This window comes from Aegilops tauschii, chromosome 5, assembly GCF_002575655.3.
Source record: "Aegilops tauschii subsp. strangulata cultivar AL8/78 chromosome 5, Aet v6.0, whole genome shotgun sequence".
Lineage (NCBI taxonomy): Eukaryota > Viridiplantae > Streptophyta > Magnoliopsida > Poales > Poaceae > Aegilops > Aegilops tauschii.
In genome coordinates, this window is record NC_053039.3 from 528,665,973 (window position 1) to 528,680,300 (window position 14,328).

The 14,328-nt window shown below is 43.4% G+C and overlaps 1 protein-coding gene across 1 annotated transcript; it reads right to left on the minus strand.

The window, feature by feature from the left end:
• Positions 1-4,009: 4,009 nt before the first annotated feature.
• LOC109775633 (histone H3.3-like) lies at positions 4,010-6,717 on the minus strand. Its single transcript, XM_020334352.3, has 4 exons — positions 6,643-6,717; positions 6,456-6,535; positions 6,287-6,377; positions 4,010-5,928 (listed from the first exon to the last, which is right to left on the minus strand). The coding sequence occupies exons 1-4, from the start codon at positions 6,715-6,717 to the stop codon at positions 5,758-5,760; spliced, it is 417 nt and encodes a 138-aa protein (XP_020189941.1). The 3' UTR covers positions 4,010-5,757.
• Positions 6,718-14,328: the final 7,611 nt, after the last annotated feature.

A 14,328-nucleotide genomic window follows, 5' to 3' on the forward strand; every position in this document is an offset into this window, starting at 1 on the left:
GTGTAGAGGGAGGTCGAGAAAGTAGCTATGGCACCGCAAATGTCATGTTCGTGACATACTTGGGACCAGGGACCTCATCGCCGACTGAGAAGAAACTGTAATGATAGGGCTAATGGAAGATGAGAACTGACCGGTTAGGTTGTGATGACAGTGAAGGAAAAGAAGGTGTTGGAGAGAGTAAAACAAGAGGCAGAGGAGCGAGTTTGCTCTTATATTCGCCAATATGAATTTTCTCCATGATTTACATCGATGTATGTCGTAAAATCTCCATTGATTTTTTCTTTCTTTCTGAGAATCATGTGTTAGCACCCTCATAACTAGTGTATGGGTAAATAAATGGTGCTTCTTGCTATTTAAAATTCGAATCTACTCCTTTTCCTTGGACATAATATATTTAAATTTTGTATCCACCCACACTAGATAAATGTTATTTTAGAATATACATACAAAAATGGGTGAGCAGCTCTCGAGGTCCTTCTCCTCCTTCTGCCTGCCCGTATCCATAACTAAAATCTTGTACTCCCTCCGACCAAAATAAGTGTTGTGGTTTTAGTTCAAATTTGAACTAAACCACGACACTTATTTTGGATCAGTGGGGGTAGTCTGTTTTTTTAAAGAGGTTTTGCGTTTCTGAGCTCCCGGTAGGCTTCATGGCCCATCAACTCTCTCTCTCTCTCTCTCTCTCTCTCTCTCTCTCTCTCTCTCTCTCTCTCTCTCTCTCAATAGGAAGAGCTATAGAAAATGTGTGTTACCATGTGGGTGCTTTGGCATGCAAGGAGGAAGGCATTACATGAAAAGATTTATCAAAGCCTGCTGAAGGTGCAACTAATCACTGGATGATTTTGGTAATTCATAATAACATATAGCTCATTGAACTAATATCCTCTCAAGATGAATATTCGGGGTATCAAAATCTCATGGCATTGAATTTTAACAAAATGTATACTACATCAAACTTTTATAGTTTTTTATTTATTTTAGAATTAGCAAGAACGATACATACATGTAAAAACTGGTTTCTTGATTTGCTACAGTACTAGTGCACTTCACTCGCTGGAATGTTGTATGCAGCATAGTTGGCTCCATGATTTCTTACAACTAATTGTGTTGTGTGTAGACCGCTGTGGTGGAATCTCATTTTTTTTTTGCTGTAGTGTATGTCTTCTCTACTTATTTATATTGCAATAATAATATCCCAATAAGTATTCGGAAAAAGAGCAAATAGTATTATGATTATCTGAATTTTCATTACTGATGTTTGCTTATTGGACCATGTGTATGTATTCGGTCATTCGCAAATACACATGTGATGTCAACGCAGCCACATCAATTATTCATGTTAGCTTTGGAACTTCAGGTTTTACACTCAATTCGGCTCTTTGTGACTGTTCAGATATTTTTCATGGTAAAAAAATCAAATGATTGATTAACATTTTTATACACATGATCTAAAAATTCATCATTTTTAAGACATCATCAACACTTTTTCTATACACATTTAACAAATTTCAAATGCTTGATCAACATTTTTAAATACTTGTTCGAAAAAAATTAAATGCTTCATTAACATCTTTCAAATACACGATAAAATAATTTATACACAATTTTTATACGTTTTTCGTATACGTGATCAACATTTTTTAAATGCTTGGTCAACATTTTTTTCAAATATTTTATAGAGTTTTTTGTAATATATTTATTTACAATATTTTAAAGTATATACAAAAAATAAAGCAAAAAACGAAATAGAAAAAGGAGGTTGTTGCACTCCGCGCTCCTGGGCCGGCCCACTCGGTCTCCCCTTCAGCGAGGGTTCCTGCCCCTCTTGCTGAAGGCGAGACATAGTCGCGCCCGAGTCAAAGATGGATTTGGAATTTGGGCAAAAGAAGGATTAATAGCCTAGTGCATCTCAAAGTTGGACTTGCAACTGTGGGATGGAAAAAAGGTCAGACCCAGTTGTATTTCGTTGGTTGACTTGCAACTGTGGGAACAAAAGATTAAGAGATCAGGAATACTCAGGCTGGTCTATGTGCAGTCAAATTGGACATGCATAAAGCTTATGATAGAGTTGAGTGGGTTTTCCTGAGGAACATGATGAAAAGATTGGGTTTTGATGATCAGTGGATAGATCTTATAATGGCATGTGTGAGCTCAGTAAGATGCAAGGTTCGTTTTAATTCACAAGAAACAGATATGTTTATTCCTTTGAGGGGAATTCGGCAAGGTGACCCTTTATCACCTTACCTCTTTTTGATTTGCGCTGAGGGTCTTTCTAGCATTTTGAAGTATGAAGAAGAAGTTGGTGGCGTCGATGGGATAAGAGTGTGCAGGAATGCACCGTCAGTTTCACACCTTTTATTTGCTGACGATTCTTTAATTCTCATGCGGGCAGATATGTTAAATGCAACTTCCTTACAGGAAGTGTTGGAGACTTATTGTGCAAATTCGGGACAGATGGTAAGTGTTGGGAAATCAAACATTTTCTTTAGTCCAAATACTCTGTTGCAAACGAGAGATGAAATATGCCAGGAGCTAAATATAACAAACCAGGCTCTCACAGATAATTTTTTTGGATTACCCGCTATGGTAGGTGCAGACCGGAGTGATTGCTTTGAACACTTTTGTGAGAAGATTAAGAAACTCTTAAAAGGGTGGATGGAGAAGCAACTCTCTACAGGAGGTAAGGAAATCTTGTTAAAAGCAGTAGCTCAATCCATACCTGTGTTTGCCATGTCAGTTTTCTGTCTGCCAAAAGGAGTGTGTAAAGATATTATAGATGTCATTGCTCAATATTGGTGGGGAGATGATGAGGAAAATAAAAAAATGCATTGGTTCTCGTGGTGGAAGCTTTGTATACCAAAGTGTGATGGGGGTTTAGGTTTTCGTGACCTACACTCTTTCAACTTGGCGCTGCTTGCAAAACAGTGTTGGAGATTGATTATAAATCTGGAGTCCCTTTGTGCTCGAATTTTGAAGGCGAAATATTACCCCAATACAGATTTGCTGCATGCTGGGCAAAAAACTGGGTCTTCATTTACATGGCAGAGCCTGGTAGCAGGTTTGACTACATTTAAAAGAGGGTATATTTGGCGAATCGGATCGGGTGAGAATGTAAGCATATGGAATGTCCATGGATTCCCTCCAGCCCGGACAGGAGAGTTATAACTCCTCGGGGACATATCTTAATCTCTCGAGTGGTAGAGCTAATTGATCTAGTTACCTCGCAGTGGGATGAACAATTGATACGGGATATTTTTTATCCCGTGGACGCTACTAGAATTCTGCAGATACCACTCAATTTCCAAGCATTTGATGATTTTATTGCATGGCATCTAACAAAGCACGGGAGATTCACGGTTAAGAGTGCATACCATGAACAATGGTCGCATAAGTATAGAGGTCAATATCTTCCAAACTCATCGTCAACTAGTACCATGCAAGCAGCGATCTGGAAGAGGCTATGGGAGCTTCAAGTGCCACGGGAAATTCAAATCTTCTGTTGGCGGGCATTGAGAGGAATCATTCCAGTTAAATCCATTCTCGCTAATAGACATATACATGTCGATGGTGCATGCCCAGTGTGTCATCAGGGGGCGGAAGACCTGCGTCATATGCTGTTCAAATGCAATTTAGCAAATAGCCTATGGGCCGGGCTGGGCCTATCAGAGCATATTGACTTCGTTGTACAAGTAGACAGATCGGGGTCGGCGATCCTGGAATTTCTGCTGCTGGAGTCAGACCAACCTCTACTAATGATGCCAAGCTTGAAGAAAATGGAGGTGATCGCGACCGGATGCTGGTACCTCTGGTGGCTGCGTCGCGACACACTCACCATGACTTGTTCCTCCTATCTTCAGGTGGCACATGTCTTTTCTCGCAATAGTGAAAAATTATACAAACTCTGTGATGCAGAAAGGGACTTTGATGGAGCATAGGTGGAAGAGACCGGAGCCAAGGTTCATAAAACTTAATGTTGATGCTTCATTCCATGCGGATGAGGGAGCAGGCTCTGTTGCAGGTGTGCTACGAGATGATAGAGGGAATTTCATTGCAGGTTTTTGTAAATTTATATCATTGGCAGCAGATGTTGTGACTATTGAAGCAATGGCATTACGAGATGGATTATTTCTGGCGAACTCCTTGGGTTTCAACAGAGTAGAAGCGGAGTCGGACTCGTTGAACGTCATCAACTGCTGTCGAGGACAAGACCAATGATGGGATGCAGCAGCAGCGATCTTCGCCGAGTGCATAGACTTGTCAACGTCAATAGGAAAGGTCATCTTCTCTCATTGCTTTCGCTAAGCAAATTCAGTTGCTCATGAGCTAGCAAAGTTTAGTTTTTGTAATAAATGTGATGACAATTGGACTAACGAACCTCCTGTGTTCTTAGTTAGCCAATTGGTGAACGATGTAACTATTGTTTGAGTTTAATAAAGCTAGCCATGATGGCCTTTCCCCCCCAAAAAAAAAAAGATTAAGAGACCAGTTGTCAGTAGTTGTCTTGCAACCTAGAATAAAAAATGGGTGGGCACATTTTGGAGTCGATGGTTAACTTACAATTGGGACAAAAAAAAACAGCCCCTAGTTGCTTGTCAATAGTGGATTTGCAACTGAGACCAAAAAAGTCTGACCTAGTTGTAAGTTGAGGCAGGACTTGTGACTAATGCAAAAAAAAAAGTCGGGCCCAGTTGCGACTCAAATGTGGATTTACAACTAGGGTAAAAAGGTTGGGTGAAAAAAATGGTTTGTCTGGTTGCAATTCGAGGGTGGAGTTGAAACTAGGAAAAAAATGCCACACAAAAATAGTCGGCTCTAATGAAAGACAAAGGGGAAATGAAGAGAGCAGGAATGGAGAGAGGCAAAGCAGATGCATAATGGAGGTGATGGAAAAAAAAGGCAAACAAATCACCACGTCTATTCTGTTTCTGGACACAGCGACAAAAAATAGGTCTGACAAAAAAAATAGAGGCCGAACAAAAAAGAGGCCTAACTAAAACAGTCCGACAAATGAACATCGCGACAACGGAGGACGCGCGACCATGGGACGCGCGCACAAGAACAAAGCAGGATCAAATTTGGGCGGAGATTATAACAGTTAGATCGGATAGACCACAACTTAGATAAGACATTGTAAAGTGTTCAATTTTTTTTGAAATTTTTTATGATCTTTTGCAAATTCAAAAAAGTGATCACGAATTTAAAATTCATGTGTTCGCACACTTCACAAAGTGTTCATGTTCTAAAAATATAACGAATTGGAAAATGGGGAAATGAAAAAGTAAAAGGAAAAAATGAATTAAAGAAGTTCATGAAATTTAAAATGAATAAGTGAAAAAATAAAATCAAAAAGAGAAAATAAAATAGGAACAAGAGAAAAAAGATCGATGAGAATATGTAAGAGAGCTTAGCTCTTTGAATTCTACATCGCATACCCAGGCATTTAAAAAAGAACTCACAGCCTCTATAAAAACATGTGCCCCACGTACAACGGAAACGGTCACTGGCTTTTCGCGAAAAATAGGGTGACAGCCGATCAAAAACTGTTTTTGCATGAATCCTACGGCGCCGATTGTACATTAAAGAATTTAGACGTGACATAACTAAAAATCATCTAGATATGAATTATCAAAATTACATTTATTAATAATAGTTTAACGTCCATGGCATATCAAAGGGTTCTCCACTGCCCATTATGAACCCGGAAAATCACATGGAAAGCACTAAACATGCTGGGCTTGATCCATCTATGTAGGCTAATTACAGCCTCTCGCCGCGAATCCTCCTTGCCAAATACACATCTTTGGACATAATGGTCACACGCTTAGCATGGACGGCACACAGATTAGTGTCTTCAAACAGTCCCACCAAGTATGCTTCGGCTGCCTCCTGCAAAGCAAGCACCGCATGGCTCTGGAAACGTAGATCACTCTGTAGATGTGGCAAAGAAGCCAAAGAAAATAGATGTAAGCCCAAATATTTCATTATTATCATGAATACACTGTATAAGAACTTTTCTCTATACACCCTAATCAATCTCTAGTGGATCTTTTTTGATCGGATTGAGTTGGATTTGTTCGTATCTGAAATAAGCCTACTCCTTTCGTTCCTAAATATAAGTCATTTTAGACATTTTAATATGAGCTACATACAGAGAAAAATAAGTGAATCTATACTCTAAAATAGGCTTATATACATCCGGATGTAGTTCATATTGAAATCAATTAAAAGATATATATTTAGGAACGGAAGGAGTAGTAAGATACATATGATCTAGAGGGAAATGTACCTTGCAAAACTGGGCAATCTCCCTGACAAGTCTCTGGAAAGGTAATTTCCTTATAAGTAGCTCTGTGCCCTTCTGATATTTGCGAATTTCCCTATAGGACCACAAGAGTATGAAACACAGCAACGTCATAATAATCCAAGCAATGGGAATTATATTGTGCTACACATACCGAAGAGCAATAGTTCCAGGGCGATATCGGCGTGGCTTCTTCACTCCTCCAGTGGCGGGAGCAGTCTTACGAGCGGCAGCCTGGCATTACAAAACGAAAAACCAGTAGTTAAGTTGCTGTCAAGCAAACAATTTCTAACACTCAAAGTTGCTAAGGTGCTTCGTCAGAGCCAAAGGTGCAATATTACATAGAAAGCCCTAAGGTGCTTCGTTGGAGCCTTTCCACCGGTGGACTTACGGGCAGTGCACTTAGTTCGAGCCATCCTGCAAACAAAATAGTACACCATGCACAAAAGTTGTGTTAACAAACTTAATTCCAAGGCTAGATCTAAGACATGTGAAACAAATGCAACTAGTCACTCTGGCTAAAATTTGTGATTTGACCGTGCTCTCGAAAGCCATATATTCGACACTTTGAATACCAATATAATGTAGAATGTCTAATTGCGTGCATGTGATACATATATGTCTGAAAAATACGATTGCAGTTCCTTCCCAAAAGAATTCTAGCTTCTCAGAATCAGTATAGGCCCAAGTGATCACATAATGCCCAGCTAGTTCACACACATTATGATTATCAACGATTGCTAGCCAGGAAAAACAAGGTACTGTAGCATGTTCTAAACTATTTTATATGTCCATGAGTGATGACCAACACAAGAAACCAAATCAGAAATACCGCCGGAAGCATCAAGAAATACTAAGCAGGGTACGGGACAACCATAGGAATTACTGTAGAACACTTGAAACGGCTTACCTCTCGCAGTTGCTATGTTGCACTTGCACGCCCTTGGGAGTACTCTTGCTGTCGGGCTGACTAGTTGATCGAGGGCTGATCGTGATCGGATGTACGTACAAATAGCGAGAGGGGGCAGGGTATTTATAGGCGGGCCTAACAGGGGCACGTACGAACCGACTTTGGTAGATCCTTAATTTGTGCTTGATTGATTGGCGCATTGGCGTTGCAGTTGAAACTGATCGTACGGCTCGGATCGATGGTTACACGGATTAATGCGGGCATATTGCGCCCTGCTATTGGCCGATCTCATGAGGTCACGGATCGTGGTTTTCCTAAATCCTAGTAATGGTTAAGAAACTTCCAGAATAATGCGTAATTAAGCATGGTTGCATCTTGAGAGTTTATCAAGCGATGCCTCTCAGTCGGCAACCTCGTCATGTTTGCTGCTTCGCGGTGTCGTGCACGGCCGCGTGGCATGCTCGCGTGAGGTCTGAACAAGCACAAATGGAACGAGCGCGTCGACGGTTGCGTCGGGTGCTTGCACGCAGAGGCTCTGAGCGGCCGGCGTGGCATTTCGGTTGTCGGCAGGCATGCAAGGTCTGCCGGAGGAGCGGACAACGTTGCTTAAGAGCAACTCCAACGCGCTGATCTAAACAGACACCCGTGTTGTTGTTTTGGATTGATTTATCCGTCTCTTTTTGTGTTTGGGTCGGTCATGCGTCCAACCGGCCGACCCAATTCTCATCCACGCAAAAAACAATATGAATTAAAAAAAACCCATGGTTATAGATCGTGCCAGTAGTCATGCCATCGCCCAGAGTTCATGCGACGTCATGCCAACCTAAAAAAAGCACGTAGTTCATGCTGGCACACTTGCCAGCAGCCGACACACATGCCAGCACACAAAAAGGCCGGGAGTTCAACCACGCCATCTTAGACGTGGTCATGCCAGCTTGGCGGCATACAAAAAAGATGGTGCTCTCCGCCATAGATCACTCGTCAACGAACTTGAGCATGTCGTCCTACATCTTTTCGAACCAAGGCCTCTTTTTCGGGACACCGTGCTCAAGTCCACCTTCATGATACTCCACCCACTTCGTCATGCAAGCGAGTGCCACTTATTTCGCTTTGGTCTTGGCATTGGTAGTCTCGATCTCGAGCATCTTCCTTTGCTTCTCCGCCTCCATCTCAAGCTTCTTTGTTTGCTTCTCCGCCTCCATCTCGAGCATCTTCCTTTGTATCTCCATGAAGGCATTCATTTGCTCTTATTTGTCTTGCTGGCGCTTCTCCTCCCTTGTATCCTTCTTGGTCATCATGCCTTCCAAAGTTGCATTCAAGGCATTCGATGCTGCATCACGCTTGTCCTCTTTCTTGGAGTTGGTCTTTCCGTGCGGGTGCGGCTTCTCTCCCTTCCCATGGTCCTCGACGGCTTCCTTCCCTCCATGCGCATTGAGGGCAGCATATTGCGCCTTGAACTTCTTGTCCCCGTTGATGACCATCCAACAATGGATGATGTTGAACGACTTGTTCCTATGTTGGGCCTTGAATGCTTCCAAAACTTGAAATGCCTACAAATGAAGAGCATGCAAGTATATGGGCAAATGGACATGGAAGCATATGGGCAAATGGACATGCAAGTATGAAACAACATAAATGAAGATGGACGCATGTATACCATATCTTTGATGCCGAGGCCACTCACGGGACGTCCCTCGATGCTCTCAAGGGTGGCACAAAACTTGTTCCACTCTTGCTGTCACCCTCTCCAACGCTTCAAGAGAGACACCCACACACTTGCTCTCTATCTTGTACGGCGCGAACTTCTTGCGTTCATGAAATTCTCGATGAACACGTAGCCAAAAGGTTGATGCCTTTTGTTCGGCGCCGACCTTGGGGTCTTGTCCAATGTCCCTCCAACATTCACAAAGAAACTTGTCCTCATCCTTTGTGTATGCCTTATTCCGAATGCTTTGGCGCTTCTTGTTTGCATTAGCTTGGATGGAGAGCTCGTCTTCGAAAAACAAAGGCTCCCTGTCGATGCCCACTTCATTATCTTCTTCTTCTAGGCGGTAGTCTTCCGGGAATTTGTGGTCTTGCGGGAAAGTGCTGCCCAAGCCATCTTGGCCATGCGTGAAGGGGTCGTCCATGCCTCCATGGCCCTGAGCAAAGGTGTCAGCCATGCCCTCGTGGCCGACCATGAAGGGGCCTCGGTCATCTTGGCTTTGGGTCTCATCGAGCTCGAAGGCAGCGGCACCGACACCGCCTTCGAAGATGATGTTCTCGATGATAAAACGGTTGGCCGTCTCGTCGTCCGTGGCCGACATTGTTGTTTGGCACGAGAAAAATATCTAGACTCCGGGAGGAAGGAAAGGGGAGTGTATTTCTCTCTTGCGCCGGGACGAAAAAATGCGGGCGTGCCAGTGTACCATAGTACACAATGAGAAAGAGGTACGGAAAACATGTATTTCATTAATCCTCACTAGTAGAAAACTGGGCTTTGGTCACAGGGCAATATTCACATTAGTCCCGGTTCAGTCACGAACCGGGACTAATGCGAGCATTGGTCCCGGTTCGTGCGGCTAGGGGCCTGCCGGGCCTCGTGGGGGCATTAGTCCCGGTTCGTCCGGCCCCTTTGTTCCCGGTTGGTGGGACAAACCGGGACCAATGGGCCACGCTCCTAGCCCACCACCCATTAGTCCCGGTTCATACCACAAACCGGGACTAAAGGGCTGGTCCTAGTTGCGGCCAGTGTTTAGTCCCACCTCGCCAACCGAAGGGCGCTCACACCAGTTTATAAGCCCGTCCCTCTCTGCCTTGTTGAGCTCCTCTCAAAGTGAAAATAGATGCCCTTATACAGGGAATTTGACCTAAATTCACAGTAAATTTCTTTGAATTTCATAGAAATTTATTATGAATTTAGGTTGAATTTTCTCTATAGGCGCATCTATGTTCATTTTTTTATAGTAAATAAAATAAATAAACCTTAATAAAATAAATAAACCTTAATAAAATAAAATAAAATAAACTATAGTAACTAAAATAAATAAACCTTAATAAAGTAAATAAAAATAGCAGTAGTAAAATAAATAAAAATAGCAGCAGTAAAATAAATAAAAATAAAATAATTAAAGTAAAATACATAAGTAATTAGAAATAAAATAAATAAGTTTTTTGTTGTAAGTAGAAACAAAACAAAACAAATAAAGCAAAAGAGAAAACAAAAAACAGAGAGAAAAAATTATGCCACCTACTGGGCCACCACGGCCTGAATACGACTTGAAACCCATCCGTGGGCCAGGATTCAGGCCCGCAGAAGGCCCAGTAGGCCCCACAGGCAAAGAGAACGGTTAGGCCCGAAAGCCTGCAGTTGAGAGGAGCTCGAGAGGGTGGGCGCAGCAGCGCTTATAAACCACTCTCGAGCCCTCTCAACTAGCGAGGTGGGACTAAACTTTTGACGCGGGGCAGCACAAGGCCTTTGGTCCCGGTTGGTGCCATCAACCGGGACTAAAGGGGGCATTGGTTCCGGTTCGTGGCACCAACCGGGACCAAAGGCCTTTAGTCCCGGTTGGTGCCACGAACCGGGACCAATGAGTTCCCTATATATACCCCATCGCCACAGCAGAGCACTCCACAGTGCTCTGTTTTTTCTGGTCGGCGAGGGGAGGGCATTTGGGTGCTCTAGCTCACCTCCTATGCACATAGGTGTTCGATGAAATGTCTGAGCCACACTAGTTAATCTTTCTCCTCTCGAAACTCGACCTCCGAGCTCCATTTTCCCCGAGATTTGTCTAGGTTTAGCGGTCCGTCACGTCCCGTCCCCGTCTTCACCGCCGTCGATCGCCCGCGCCGATCTCATCGCCAGCACCACCGTGGTGAGCCTCTTGTTCTTATCTTCTTTCTGAAAGGAAAAAAATTCTTACTTTAGATAGTTACTTGTCTAATTTTGTTACTTTTATTATTCCTTCTTATTACATAGTGCGATGGTTTTGGTATCCGCCCCCGTCGGCCCTCGTCCTGTCTATGATTCGGATGTGGTATATATTATCTTTTTATAACTATTTGGTTCATTTATTGTTTATGACAAATATACCGACCAACGTGACATAGATTTTATTTATCTAGGAGGTGGTTGAACCGGAAATTCTAACCGACCCTATTGTCGAGAGGTTAAATTTAGTTGAAGAAGAAAACAATTACTTGAAGGAAAAAAATAAAAAAATTGAGGAGGAGAAGATGATATTGGAGTTGCATGTTGCGGATGTCGTCGATGATCACAAGATCAAGATGGATGCAATGCGCTTGAAGATTAGAAAGATTAGAAAATATGCCATTCATACCGAGGCTTGGTATCATTATGCCGTTGGATCAATTGTTACCTTGGTTGCGATTATGATCGCATTTGTTTTCGCATTGAAATGTTTTACATAGTTTCAATGTATGGTTTAATTAATTAGATGCTCTAGAGAGCTATATATATGTTGTTAGATGAGAACTATGTATGTACTTTGGTTTTAATGTGATGATGAACTTCTATTAATTTGGTCACTTAATTATCTATTCATGATGTTCTGTAATGGTTTTTGACACACTTAATTATATATAATGCACGCAGATGAACCGGCAATGGATGTACGGTGACAGACAAACCTCCGAGTACATTAAGGGTGTGCATGATTTTCTTGAAGTGGCTGAGGCAAACAAGCAGAATGGTTTTATGTGTTGTCCATGCCCTATATGTGGGAATACGAAGTCTTACTCTGACCGAAAAATCCTTCACACCCACCTGCTTTACAAGGGTTTCATGCCACACTATAATGTTTGGACGAGGCACGGAGAAATAGGGGTTATGATGGAAGACGGCGAAGAAGAAAAGGACGATGACAACTATGTGCCCCCTGAATACGGTGATGCTGCAACGGGGGAAGCTGCTGAAGATCAAGAGGAACCAGACGATGTGCCCAATGATGCTGCAAGGGGGGAAGCTGCTGAAGATCAAGAGGAACCAGTGCCCGATGATGATGATCTCCGCCGGGTCATTGTCGATGCAAGGACGCAATGCGAAAGTCAAAAGGAGAAGCTGAAGTTCGATCGCATGTTAGAGGATCACAAAAAAGGGTTGTACCCCAATTGCGAAGATGGCAACACAAAGCTCGGTACCGTACTGGAATTGCTGCAGTGGAAGGCAGAGAATGCTGTGCCTGACAAAGGATTTGAGAAGCTATTGAAAATATTGAAGAATAAGCTTCCAAAGGATAATGAATTGCCCGACAGTACATACGCAGCAAAGAAGGTCGTATGCCCTCTAGGATTGGAGGTGCGGAAGATACATGCATGCCCTAATGACTGCATCCTCTACCGCGGTGCGTACAAGGATTTGAACGCATGCCCAATATGCGGTGCATTGCGGTATAAGATCAGACGAGATGACCCTGGTGATGTTGACGGCGAGCCCCCCAGGAAGAGGGTTCCTGCGAAGGTGATGTGGTATGCTCCTATAATACCACGGTTGAAACGTCTGTTCAGAAACGAAGAGCATGCCAAGTTGATGCGATGGCACAGTGAGGACCGTAAGAAAGACGGGAAGTTGAGAGCACCCGCTGACGGGTCGCAGTGGAGAAAAATCGAGAGAAAGTACTGGGCTGAGTTTGCAGCTGACCCAAGGAACGTATGGTTTGGTTTAAGTGCGGATGGCATTAATCCTTTCGGGGAGCAGAGCAGCAATCACAGCACCTGGCCCGTGACTCTATGTATGTATAACCTTCCTCCTTGGATGTGCATGAAGCGGAAGTTCATTATGATGCCAGTTCTCATCCAAGGCCCTAAGCAACCCGGCAACGACATTGATGTGTACCTAAGTCCATTAGTTGAAGAACTTTTACAGCTGTGGAATGGAAACGGTGTACGTACGTGGGATGAGCACAAACATGAGGAATTTAACCTGCACGCGTTGCTGTTTGTAACCATCAACGATTGGCCCGCTCTCAGTAACCTTTCAGGACAGACAAACAAGGGATACCACACATGCACGCACTGTTTAGATGACACTGAAAGTATATACCTGGACAAATGCAGGAAGAATGTGTACCTGGGCCATCGTCGATTTCTTCCAACCAACCATCAATGTCGAAAGAAAGGCAAGCATTTCAAAAGCGAGGCAGATCACCGGAAGAAGCCCGCCATGCGTACCGGTGATCACGTACTTGCTATGGTCAATGATTTACACGTAATCTTTGGAAAGGGTCCCGGCGGACTAGCTGTTCCGAATGACGCTGAGGGACACGCACCCATGTGGAAGAAGAAATCTATATTTTGGGACCTACCCTACTGAAAGAGCTAGAGGTCCGCTCTTCAATCGACGTGATGCACGTGACGAAGAACCTTTGCATGAACCTGCTAGGCTTCTTGGGCGTGTATGGGAAGACAAAAGATACACCTGAGGCACGGGAGGACCTGCAACGTTTGCACGAAAAAGACGGCATGCCTCCGAAGCAGTATGAAGGTCCTGCCAGCTACGCTCTTACGAAAGAAGAGAAAGAAATCTTCTTTGAATGCCTGCTCAGTATGAAGGTCCCGACTGGCTTCTCGTCGAATATAAAGGGAATAATAAATATGCCAGAGAAAAAGTTCCAGAACCTAAAGTCTCATGACTGCCACGTGATTATGACGCAACTGCTTCCGGTTGCATTGAGGGGGCTTCTACCGGAAAACGTCCGATTAGCCATTGTGAAGCTATGTGCATTCCTCAATGCAATCTCTCAGAAGGTGATCGATCCAGAAATCATACCAAGGCTAAGGAGTGATGTGGCGCAATGTCTTGTCAGTTTGGAGCTGGTGTTCCCACCATCCTTCTTCAATATCATGACGCACGTCCTAGTTCATCTAGTCGACGAGATTGTCATTCTGGGGCCCGTATTTCTACACAATATGTTCCCCTTTGAGAGGTTCATGGGAGTCCTAAAGAAATATGTCCGTAACCGCGCTAGGCCAGAAGGAAGCATCTCCATGGGCCATCAAACAGAGGATGTCATTGGGTTTTGTGTTGACTTCATTCCTGGCCTTAAGAAGATAGGTCTCCCTAAATCGCGGTATGAGGGGAGACTGACTGGAAAAGGCATGCTTGGAGGGGACTCAATAA

Coding starts and splice junctions, on each gene's coding strand:
- LOC109775633 (XM_020334352.3), bottom strand. CDS start 6,717: ATGGCTCGAACTAAGTGCACTGCCCGTAAGTCCACCGGTGGAAAGGCT. Junction 6,536..6,642: donor AGCACCTTAGGGCTTTCTAT/GTAATATTGCAC, acceptor TTGTAATGCCAG/GCTGCCGCTCGTAAGACTGC. Junction 5,929..6,286: donor AGATTGCCCAGTTTTGCAAG/GTACATTTCCCT, acceptor CCACATCTACAG/AGTGATCTACGTTTCCAGAG.